The sequence below is a fragment of the Protobothrops mucrosquamatus genome, unplaced genomic scaffold, assembly GCF_001527695.2.
Source record: "Protobothrops mucrosquamatus isolate PMUCROS unplaced genomic scaffold, P.Mucros_1.0 scaffold1989, whole genome shotgun sequence".
NCBI lineage: Eukaryota > Metazoa > Chordata > Lepidosauria > Squamata > Viperidae > Protobothrops > Protobothrops mucrosquamatus.
Genome location: NW_015388105.1, coordinates 142,654 through 155,347, shown reverse-complemented (window position 1 = coordinate 155,347; position 12,694 = coordinate 142,654). Strand labels below are relative to the sequence as shown.

The 12,694-nt window shown below is 39.2% G+C and overlaps 1 protein-coding gene across 1 annotated transcript in view; it reads left to right on the top strand.

Annotated features, from left to right (window-relative positions):
- TPCN2 (two pore segment channel 2) overlaps positions 1-12,694 on the top strand; it is a 47,787-nt gene that overhangs the window by 13,235 nt on the left and 21,858 nt on the right. The window contains exons 4-10 of the mRNA XM_029285643.1: positions 301-478; positions 4,416-4,532; positions 6,127-6,233; positions 7,382-7,454; positions 9,105-9,204; positions 9,918-9,983; positions 10,891-10,955. Coding sequence (XP_029141476.1) covers positions 301-478; positions 4,416-4,532; positions 6,127-6,233; positions 7,382-7,454; positions 9,105-9,204; positions 9,918-9,983; positions 10,891-10,955 — 706 coding nt within the window. The remainder of the gene's footprint in view (positions 1-300; positions 479-4,415; positions 4,533-6,126; positions 6,234-7,381; positions 7,455-9,104; positions 9,205-9,917; positions 9,984-10,890; positions 10,956-12,694) is intronic.

The following is a 12,694-nucleotide window of genomic DNA, read 5'->3' as shown; positions in this document are numbered from 1 at the left end:
ACCCGCCGGAAAAGGGGAAAAAAATGGTGGACAAAAAAAAAAAAGGCAGACAGCCTTGCTTGGCGACCCCCTGAAATGGTCGATCGACCCCAAATGGGGTCCCACAGGTTGAGAACCACTGGGCTAGGCTCCTGTCTTTATAAAACTTGGTGAGGCTTTTGCCAACCGAATTATATTTCACCATCAAACAATGTTTCAGAAAACTCATATTCCTTTATCACTTTATGACATGGAGTATTTTGGAAAATGAACTTTTGGCCTTTTTTCCCTCCCACATATGTGTTTTCTTTTCTCTTTAAGGATTTTGATTCTCACCATTACGCTAATCCTGGCTCTTGCTTTCATTGAAACTCCTTCTTCACTTACCGTCACATCAGATGTTCGATATCGCTCAGAAGCTTGGAAGCCTCCTTGTGGCCTGACTGAAAGCATTGAACTGCTTTGCTTCCTCATCTTTATAGCAGATGTCTCTGTAAAGGTTAGTGAGCTCTGAGATACATATCATGTCACCTTTTGGATAACTTCGCCTGATTTTTAACCTTTTTTAAGGGAAGGTTGATGAGAAGATAGCAAATGCTCAGTTTCAGAGCTTGCTGGAGGAAGCTTTGAATGCCACTCGGACAGCATTGATCGAACTTGTAGATGACCTTTGGAGAACCCTTCTGGGTCTCTCAGCAGATTTCAATATCCTTCTGAGCCAAGTTTGGGGGAAAGGAGTGGGGAACAGTGTTTTTCACTTGTTCAGTGTTCCTTTTTTCAACACTGGTTCCACTCAGTATTATTGGAGGGGGGAGAGATGTAGCCCTAGCCCTTTCTCTGTGAAGTGTTTCCTCACCCTATTTAATATCTACTGGATAAGATATGCAGATGATATATAATTATACATAAAATATAGTTATATATCTCAACTTCTGGCTGGACAAACAATGCTTTCAAGGTGCTGCCTCAGTTTCTGGAGGTTGTGAGAGTCTGGATGGGGAAGTCTGTGACTCAGTTCTGGCATGGAATGGCTTTGGGTTTGGGGCTTCCTGGATCTGGAGATTTTCCACCTTTCGAATTTTTATGCAATTTGGGATTTTCCAGGACTCAGAGCTCCTGTTCAAATAACAGATGGCAGCTGTGGCTAGTGGACTTTTGTACAAATCCATTTTGTATATACCAGTTGTGCCTGTTCCTGGACCAGGAGGCTTTGCTCACAGTATTTCAGGCCTTGGTCACTTCCTGGTTTAATTACTGCAATGTATTCCACATGGCTGCTCTTGAAGAACACCCAGAAGCTTCATGGTTCAGAATGCAGTAAAGTCAGTGATGGGATTCAACTAGTTTGCACCACTTCAGCAGAACCGGTAGCTAATTTTTTGTTGCCCAGGCCCAGAATGGACTTCTGGAAGTGACATCCACACAGAGAACCAGTTGTTCACATATTTGAATCCCACCACTGAGTAGGGTAATCGTTTAGAGTGCACTAAAGTCTGCTAGGTTTGCACTGTTGTTACACAAGGTGCACTGCTTCTAATGTGCTTCTGGGCACAATTCAAGGTGTGCTGGTTATCACCTTTTAGCTGTGCACGGCACAGGGTCAGGTTATCTCTCTCCAAGGTTTTCTGTCTGTCCCACCAGATCTGAAGAATGGGCATAATCTGGGTCCCCTCTATTAAAGTATGTTATCTGACGGGACCTAGGAGATGCAACTTCTCAGTCATAGCACCAGCCCTATGGAGCAGCCTTCCCCTCCCGAGTCCTGGAAAGGCCTGCTCTTTTGGCCTGTAGAAGGCTGTGAAGATCTGATTCTTCCCCAAGTCAGGATCTTAGTTGAACCCAATATAGATGCAGCTGTATTGGCAGTTTATTATAATGCCTGAACTGTCCAGGTATATATAGTTAAGAAACGTTGTTATATACATTATTTAGAAAAGCTAAATGAATCATATACCTTTAATGTATTTCAATGATAGTCCTTTGCAAAATATTTAACGTTGGCTGATGCTGAAGGATGGAGGCATCACAAATTGCGGTGTCTCCTTGGGCTGTTACAACCATAGTTTTTGCAGCTGAATAAACAATGACTGTATCCAGAAACAACCCACTCACCCATAATTACCTTTCTTCTGAAATATAAAAGAAGTCGTATAGCAGGATAGATTTGCCCCTTTTGGCCATCCGTGGGACTTCTTGATACCTACAAGGATGATTATGATGATATAGATATCCCTTTCTCTCTATGCAACTTACCAGGGTCCCAGAGTGTGGTTTTGAAGGGATTATTTTAATCATTGCAAATTAATTCTCCCAGATGCAGTGGATTATTTGTTTTAAAATATAAATTAGCGGCTTGAGGGCTGTGTTGATTGAGAATTGTCATCTTAAAGAAGCCAAGTTTGGAAAAGACCACACTAAAAGTCTCTGTGCCTGTTTGCAGGTCCAAAACGGAAATCTCAGGAAAATTTGATTTTTGAAAGTTTAAATTAGAGGCACATTATCTAAAAACTCCGAGCCATTCGTGAGTCCCAAACCCTGGGTTTGATCCCCAGAGCTGCTCTGAAAGATGCTGCAAAATTGTAATCTTTCTTGTAACGGAAAAATACAAGATTAAATGTTTAGGAAGAAACCATAACAATTGCAATTAATTTAAATGTGATCTTTATACTTAAATTAAATATAGGCTTTGTCTCATCTTTTAAGCACTCCTTTTTTGGAGGATAACCCATGGCATGTTGCTCAGAAGCCAANAATACAAACCCCTGTAAAACCAGATTAAAAAACCGAATATTAGAAGCTGTGTCTCTATTTAAAATTATTTTTAAAATCACCCTAAATAAAATCCTCCCTAGGTCAGGCCCGCTTGCTGGAAAAGCCATGTCTTGAGGGCACGGCGGAAGGTAAGGAGATCCGGAATCGTCCGGATCTCGGGGGGTAGTTCGTTCCAGAGTGCACTAAAGTCTGCTAGGTTTGCACTGTTGTTACACAAGGTGCACTGCTTCTAATGTGCTTCTGGGCACAATTCAAGGTGTGCTGGTTATCACCTTTTAGCTGTGCACGGCACAGGGTCAAGGTTTTCTGTCTGCCTCACCTCTTCAAGGTTTTCTGTCTGCCCCACCAGATCTGAAGAATGGGCATAATCTGGGTCCCCTCTATTAAAGTATGTTATCTGACGGGACCTAGGAGATGCAACTTCTCAGTCATAGCACCAGCCCTATGGAGCAGCCTTCCCCTCCCGAGTCCTGGAAAGGCCCGCTCTTTTGGCCTGTAGAAGGCTGTGAAGATCTGATTCTTCCCCAAGTCAGGATCTTAGTTGAACCCAATATAGATGCAGCTGTATTGGCAGTTTATTATAATGCCTGAACTGTCCAGGTATATATAGTTAAGAAAGGTTGTTATATACATTATTTAGAAAAGCTAAATGAATCATACTGTATACCTTTAATGTATTTCAATGATAGTCCTTTGCAAAATATTTAACGTTGGCTGATGCTGAAGGATGGAGGCATCACAAATTGCGGTGTCTCCTTGGGCTGTTACAACCATAGTTTTTGCAGCTGAATAAACAATGACTGTATCCAGAAACAACCCACTCACCCATAATTACCTTTCTTCTGAAATATAAAAGAAGCCGTATAGCAGGATAGATTTGCCCCTTTTGGCCGTCCGTGGGACTTCTTGATACCTACAAGGATGATTATGATGATATAGATATCCCTTTCTTTCTATGCAACTTACCAGGGTCCCAAAGTGTGGTTTTGAAGGGATTATTTTAATCATTGCAAATTAATTCTCCCAGATGCAATGGATTATTTGTTTTAAAATGTAAATTAGCAGCTTGAGGGCTGTGTTGATTGAGAATTGTCATCTTAAAGAAGCCAAGTTTGGAAAAGACCACACTAAAAGTCTCTGTGCCTGTTTGCAAGTCCAAAACGGAAATCTCAGGAAAATTTGATTTTTGAAAGTTTAAATTAGAGGCACATTATCTAAAAACTCCGAGCCATTCGTGAGTCCCAAACCCTGGGTTTGATCCCCGGAGCTGCTCTGAAAGATGCTGCAAAATTGTAATCTTTCTTGTAACGGAAAAATACAAGATTAAATGTTTAGGAAGAAACCATAACAATTGCAATTAATTTAAATGTGATCTTTATACTTAAATTAAATATAGGCTTTGTCTCATCTTTTAAGCACTCCTTTTTTGGAGGATAACCCATGGCATGTTGCTCAGAAGCCAAGTATAATGCTTGGTGGGAATGTAGGTGGCATGTTTCTGCCCAGAAATGTATTCCAATTAGATCAAAACATTCTGTCTTTAGGGAGTGGGATTGGGAACATAGTCCCCAAAGCTATTTTTCCAAAATATAAGAAGAAAATTATTTGGATCCTTTTGCTTATGACCGTAACCTAACTGATATTCAAATATGTTGATTCGCTAGAGCTACTTAATTGGATGGGAAGAATTTCGGAAAACCAAGTGGTTAATGGCCTACATCCTGGTCCTGCTCATCTCCCTGATAGACTGGAGCATTTCGCTGAGTACTTCCTGTCATGAAGTAAGGTTTATGCATTCTTGGATAAATGTCAGGGAGGCTGGGAATCAGTGGTTTCAGAGATGGCCCATGATCATTTTGATGTGGGATTGGGACAAATAAAACACTAATGCTGCTTGGTTGTACACCTGACATTGTCAGTATGTATTCTGTGTTTACATATGGAAAACGTAGAACTAGTGTGGCTTTGATCTGAATTCTGTAATGTAATTGTGTATGATGATAACAGCAACAGTAACAGCAGTAATAAATATGATCCTTTTAATTTTGTCCTTCCACCAAGAAGCTTAGAATGATGTATGTGATTGTACCTTCCATAATTATTTTATCCTCCTAATGCCACTGCAAGGTAACTTTAGTTACTGATGACTGCCCAAGATCACCCAATGAAGTACATTATTGATTTTCCAGGCTGAAGTTTTAATTATTAAACCATACTGAAAGCACATGGATGGCTGAGCTTACCTTCTTTCATAGAGTTATGAGGATAAAATGGATAAACAATTTTGTGCTAATTCCCAGGTTAGCACCTGGAGAGGTGAAGGGAAAGGTGCTGATTTTAAGCCATCAGTAAATGATAACATTTGGAGAAAAAGCAAGTAGAACCTGTAACAAAATTTTGCAATGTCAGATATCTCTTGTCAGTCTATCAGTCATTCTTCTGGGTCATTGTTCTGATCATGGCATTCTGTTCTCTCCTTCCATGGTTTATGCTGTACCCTCACAGCAGTTGAATTTTTCCAGCATATTCTGGTATACCTGTCTCCAAGCTGTACCAGTATTTATAGGCTTGAGAGCTGCCTTAGCATGAGGGCCACAGAAGATGCATATCCTGTGGAAATTTGTTGGGGTAGTTCAAAAACTTTAAATGTATCTAGTAACTGATATGCTAATAACTTAGTTAAAACAGTCTTAGCCACAGTAACTAACTGTTATGTACAGAACAATAGCTCCTTATTCAAAAAACAGATTTTGTTTTTGGTGGGCTTGTTCATCTGCTTTTTAAGATAATTTTATTTTGCAATATTTTTAGGACTTGGCAAGTCTTGATTTTGACTTGGGAAGGTCGCAAGTGAAAATTAATTCTGTGAAGGGCTTCTCCCTAATTCTTACAATGCAATAGAGACATCTGGATGAGGCTTTGCCACTTGATTAATGAAGGATGATGCTTTTCTTTTGTTCACTTATTTGTTCGTCAGATGACTGCATTGTGCAAGGGATCATAGGTTTTATTTGATTTTGTGAATAACAACAACAACAACAACAACAACAATAATAATAATAATAATAATAATAATAATAATAATAATAATAATAATAGAGTTGGAAGGGACCTTGGAGGTCTTCTAGTCCAACCCCCTCCCCTGCTCAGGAAACCCTATACTATTTCAGACAAATGGCTGTCCAGTCTCTTCTTAAAAACTTCCAGTGTTGGAGCATTCACAGCTTCTGGAGGCAGGTTGTTCCACTGGTTAATTGTTCTAACTGTCAATTATTGCAGTTCTTGCAGCCATACATAATGATTATTGAGTTATTGGTGGCATTAATTAAAGATATTCTGCTTTTGTGGTCGTTTACCAAATGTTTTCTTTTTTAGAACCTGAGGATAAGACGTATTCTTCGACCTTTCTTCCTTCTCCAGAATTCTTCAATGATGAAAAAAACACTAAAAAGCATCAAGAGGACACTACCAGAAATTACAAGGTATGTAACAATGTATAGTGCCAGCTAGAGATAAGCCAGATGATCCAGTGATCCCCCAAATGTTACACCTTCAAAATGCACATCGTTAGCATTTGCCAGTCTCTAATAAATACATTTTTTCACATGCTAACATTTGAGAAAGAAAACAATAAAAATGTTTAAGTTGGAACCAGTGCATCCAGTTTTGGTCACCACGATGTAAAAAAGATGTTGAGACTCTAGAAAGTACAGAGAAGAGCAACAAAGATGATTAGGGGACTGGAGGCTAAAACATATAAGGAAAGGCTGCTGGAATTGGGTATGTCTAGTTTAACGAAGAGAAGGACGACGGGGGACATGATAGCAGTGTTCCAATATCTCAGCGGCTGCCACAAAGAAGAGGGAGTCAAGCTATTTTCCAAGGCGCCTGAAGGCAGGACAAGAAGCAATGGATGGAAACTAACCAAAGAGAGAAGCAACCTAGAACTAAGGAGAAACTTCCTGACAGTTAGAACAATTAACCAGCGGAACAACCTGCCTCCAGAAGTGGTGAATGCTCCAACACTGGAAGTTTTTAAGAGACTGGACAGCCATTTGTCTGAAATGGTATAGGGTTTCCTTCCTGAGCAGGGGGTTGGACTAGATGACCTCCAAGGTACCTTCCAACTTTTTTTTTAATTTTTTATTATTATTATTATTATTATTATTATTATTATTATTATTATTATTATTATTATTATTATTATTATTATTATTATTATTATTATTATTATTATTATTATTATTATTATTATTATTATTATTATTATTATTATTATTATTATTATTATTAAGCTCCAAAGAACAGCAGTGGTGACATTACCCTGTCCAGGAGTAGCTAACAGTAAGATTTCTGCAGCTGAGACTTTGGTGACAGAGGAGGAAGTCTCTGCTCTCACAAGTGAAAAATTCTTCAATGCCATTTGAAGGTGTCCATCAAAGTAGCGTCTCTCGTTTCTTAGTTTTAGATGTATTGGGCTTATTTTTCCTCATTTGACACCTCTTCCTCTGTAGGAACAATATTTTTTCTGGTTCACTGCTGAATGTTGTCTGTGGCATCTCTTTCTTTACATGTGGTCCTGTGTTGTGATGAAGGAATAATGTTGGCATTATATTTTTCTCCCTAATAGTGTTATGCTGCTGTTAGCTGTTCATCTGTTTCTCTTTACCATGTTTGGCATGCTGCTGTTTGCTCGGACAAAAGTAAGTAACACATGTAATGAAATCTTGGTTCTTTGTCTAGGACAGTGATGGCGAACCTTTTAGAGACCCAGTGCCCAAACTGCAACCCAAAACCCACTTATTTATCACCGGGTGCCGGGTGGGCGTGGCCGCACTGGTCATGGCAGACTGGGTGGGAGGGGCCAGAGTGACGGGGGCCAGTCCCTCGCCATCTCCCGGGCATGGCACGTGTGCCCACAGAGAGGGCTCTGAGTGCCGCCTCTGGCATGCATGCCATAGGTTCGCCACCACTGGTCTAGGACAAAAGAGTTGTGTTTATATATAAAAAGATGTGTATTTTTTTAAATAAACATTTTCCCCCTGAAATGTAAATTCCCCCATGTCATGTTTTAGGCATAAAATTACGATAAATCTGGGCATTTTTTTCCCTTGCTCATCATTTTACTTGATAATTATTCATACCATTGTCACATTGTCAGTAAAATTACAAGACATTATTCTTTCCTGCATCTTACATCCCCTGGTGGAGCAGAACTAAATCACTTCTGCATTTTCTGTGAAGGACAATTTCATAGCTGAGATCTGCCAGCTTTTCCTTGTCATTCTCCTGAACATTTTCTGAATTCCTTCTAGAAAGTTGTGGATCCCTTTTTGTAATTTTCACCTCTCTTGTCTCTGTTTTTGCTGTTCTGTTTTCCCCTTAATTTTTGCATTTGTTAAAGTTGCATGACAAGATTCCTCCATTGTCATAAAGAGCAATTTTTGAAAATTCACCTTATCGAAAAACTACCAGGGAATTGTGTGAGAAAAATTACATATTTCAGTCCTGCTGCCTAATAACATTATGTTCAAAGCGTTTCCTGAGTAAAGTGAAGATAAAATCATCTCATACAGACAGTTCAGGGTCCTATTAAGCACATTTGGATTATACAAAGCAAAGGCCTTTGGCTTTGCTATATTTCCGTGTGTGTGTGTGTGTGTGTGTGTGTGTTTTCATTTGGTTCCTGTACATTCTGTGTCAATTCTCATGAAGCATCCTCAGAGCTGACTATGTGTGAACAACAAACCTGGATAAAAATAGGCTTTTTGATTTGGAAGATAGAATTTTGAATCGGATGGATGAGCCAGAGTACTGCATAACCTTTTCCCTGACTGCCTTTCCTGTATTCCCAATCACTCCTTTTTCTTGCATTTGCACTTCACTTAGTCTCATGAAAGAAAAAATAAAATTTGGATTATCTGGAATTACAATTTGCAACGTTTTTGTTTTGATTCAATCCAACAGAATGAACAGGAATCCAAATTGTAAATAGTTAAACATAAGAGTGTGTTATGTGGAAATAGATTGTTTTGACTGGAAAACGAGTTACTAAAAAAAAGTACTGTCTGAGACCAGATATGTCATGTCCTACATTTCTTTTTTTCTCCAGTTATAAATAATGTCTTTTGTATTTAGATATTGAAATACTTGTCTGCCTGAAGCAACTGCAAGAGAAGTAATTGGGTTGATTACCTTGGGTTGTATAGACTAGATACCTTTCAGCCCACTAAACAAAATATGTATTCAGTACTTGATTGGATTGAATGAGTGACCAAAGGTGACAGTGCATAGCTCTTAAGTGCCTTTGATTGGTTACTTTGTTTGCTAACAGTTTGGATCTCTACGATTAGGATGGCCCACAGGATAAAGAGTGGCAAGGATATTTTCGTAATTTGCCAGATTCATTAACTTCATTGCTGGTACTGTTGACAACTGCAAATAATCCAGATGGTAAGGATCCTTTTCCAAAAAATATTTTCCTTCTTAATATGTGGCTAAACTCAGAGATTCTTCATTTTTAGGGACATTTGACTTCTTTTTTTTCCTGGAAAAGTGGATATAATTGACTTTGCTTTCCCTCATATGCTGATCCAGTTTCCATAAAAGCATTGAATAATGAAATGTGTGGAATTCATTATCACAGGAAATAATGATAGTTTGATGGTGTTAAAAGGAGAGTGGATACTTTCATTGAGAACAGGTCTACCAAGAGCGGTTGTATTAATTCTGGTTTGGGGTAGATTTTATATATTTGTTTACGTAGATTTAAAGAATGCCTGATTCCCAAGGAGCTCTCCACCTCTTAGTTGTAGGGGAGGGCTAGTGGAAAAATGGCATGTTCCCTTTTAAACCCTTCTTTTTGGCATTTTTTGAGATATTTTTTGGCAGAGGGGTTTATGAGAGAAAAAAAATGCTAGATTACGATAAGGCTTGGCATGATCAAGTAGGCCTTTCTAATGTATTATGTAGCTTCTAACCCAAACCAGGACTTGCAGACCCTTATTTGTGTCAGAGAGAGATGAGTTCCTGGATAACTGCTAAAACGAATTCCCCATTTCACTGCTAAAAGCTACATATATCTCTGTTTAAAGATTGGGGCACATTATTACCTTAAATGCGACATTTCTTAAACCTTATTTATTGTTTTTTTAACTATTGAACAGTGATGATTCCTGCGTATTCTAAGAATCGAGCATATTGCATCTTCTTTGTACTCTTCACTGTAATAGGTAAGTGGATTGTGTTAGTATCCATAATTGCAGAATGTGCATAAAAAGTGAGTGGCTAATGGAGGTGTGACTGAAATTATAAGGGCAAGATGATAAGGGCAACCAATGAACTACCTTTCCGGTTGCTAATTAATTCTTCTCTTAAGCTCTGAGGACTACAGTTTACTTGTCATCTTAAGCAGGGAAGGAAGACTCCACTAGTTTTATTGGGAACTTGTAAATGCTGCTTATAAGCACCCCTGGGAAATTCATCAGAAGAAAACTTGTGTCCCAGCAAGTTGTAATCAGGACAGGAAGCCATGGAAAAGAAATTTGGAGTATAACTAATCCTGAGCTTCTTTAGGGAAGCTGTAAGTAGTTGATTCTGGACTAAGGAGATACACACTAGACATTTCTATGGCACTCCCAGGGCCTGTTGAAATGTTGAGAATGTTTGTAGAAAATTAGGGATTCCATCTTGTCTAGGATGGAAGAAGCTGAGGCAGAGAAGAGGCTGTAGAGAAACAAACAAATGTTAATTGGCAATGTTTCATGAGAAAGCCTTCGACACACTGTAGAGCTAGCATGTGCCTGTGTAATGCAATCCTGTGAAATTTATCTAGTTTATTTCTTTTCAATTCAATTGGTGATTCATACTTCCCGGTACTGTATGGTACTCCTGATCTTTTATGAGGGCTGTATTTGCTCTTCCAAAGGCAATTTTACGTCACTGCATTTTGTTGTATTGTTTATTTCTTTTTAACAATACAAGGAGTAAGTAAGGTTCTTTCCATCCTTGCTCAGCTGTGTGTTCAGATTGGGTGGAATGTAAAGATTGAATTAGTTCTTTGTTTTAGTTTTCAGGAAGAAAACAAACAAAACTGTACTGTTGCCTAAAAGAAAATAAGAAAATTTCATATTGTTACAGGAAATTTATTTCTGATGAACTTGTTGACAGCAATAATATACAATCAGTTTCGTGGATATCTTTTGGTAAGTGTTGTCTAACAAATGTTACAATTTATCATAGTTTAAAAATGCTAAAATCAGAGTTCAGGCTACTGAGCAGGAAATTCTACTGCTTGATGTCATGGCCACTGGAATGGTACAAATGCAACTGAGACCTTACAGCATCATATTCTTAAATTTATACTTCTATGGAGGAAGATGCTGCCGTCAACATTGTGACCATGATCTATGAACTTGACTGCCGGCCACAGACTAGTGGCTGTCTCATTGTGATGATGATTGTGACATTCTTCTTGTGTGAAGGGAATCATAGCCTTAAAAGTTTGGAAAACTAAAATGGTGAAGGAGCATTTTTCAGCAAGATATTTGCTCATTCCATAATTCTGATATTTTAATTGCAGTCCTGGAAAGATATAGACTAGATTAGATTTTTCAGATGTCCCAACATGTGTCTTTTCCAGAGTTCTTTTCATATGACATGATTTCCCCAATGAGGTGAAGTTTCTCCCACTTGATTTCTAGAAAAGTCTCTGTTTTTAGATAGCCTCTATTTCTAATCTTCTTCTCATGTTATAGAAACAAGAATTAACATAATATTCATTGCAGAAACATGTAGTAAAAAATTGATAAAAAGTGTAATGATCTGAGTTTATATAGAATTCAGCATAATATTGATATTTTGTTAGCTGGCAACACTTCAGCTGAACATATGAATTTGTTAGAAATTCTGTTTTATTATATACAAATTGGTAGCAGAGGGTGGTTATATAGCCATACAGATTAAATAAAATGTACAGTGTTCAGTCACCATGGGCCTTGCTCAGTGGTGGGATTCAAATATATGAACAACCGGTTCTCTGTGTGGATGCTACTTCCGGAAGTCCATTCTGGGCGTGGGCAACAAAAAATTAGCTACCGGTTCTGCCGAAGTGGTGAGAACTGGCTGAATCCCACCACTGGCCTTGCTGCTTAATGGTTTCAACTATTGCAGGAAACTCTCCTCAGAACAAAAGGAACCCTAGATTACAAGGATAGAGGCAAACTAAACACTGCCATCTACTGGCTGAATAATTCTGTAGTTGTTGCAATACAAAATACATTCTAACACAGAGGTCTCCAACCTTTCCGGGCTGGTGGACCGGAGGGAAGGAGAGCAGCTTCAAAATTGGTGCATGCGCACGCATGGGCCACACACACTGGAGCGGCACTAGCAGCCTTGTTCGTGCATGCAGCATGTGCTGGCATCGTGCGCATGCGTGAACAACTGCACCCCCCCCCATGGCGGCTAGCAGCCTTTTCGCTCGTGTGAACGGCCACGCAAACCACTTGGGCTAGCGGCAATGGGCTGCGGACATCTGCCCCACACTAGTGTCCCCGTTCATGACCGCATGCATACAGAAACGGGGCCGCGGATGCTAGCGCGAGTGGGGGGGAATGCGCGCCCATGCGTGCGCACACCGGCCAGCCGTTTCTGCGGCCCGCTGGCCATGAGCCTGCAGCCCAGTCCTGGGCTGCGGACCATAGGTTGAGGACCCCTTTTCTAACATATATTCCAACAGAATCATATTCAGTGAAAACCTATATAAACATGCACAAAAAGAGTTTCCTCTGCAAGGTTTATCTTAACTATGTCATACATATTGTCCCTTTGTATTACAATTATCAAAAATATTTCCTGTTTATATGAAATAAGACTGATGGGTTTCCTGTCTGTATGCAATGTAATGTTTTCTTCAACTTCCAGTTGTTGTTTTTAAATATTG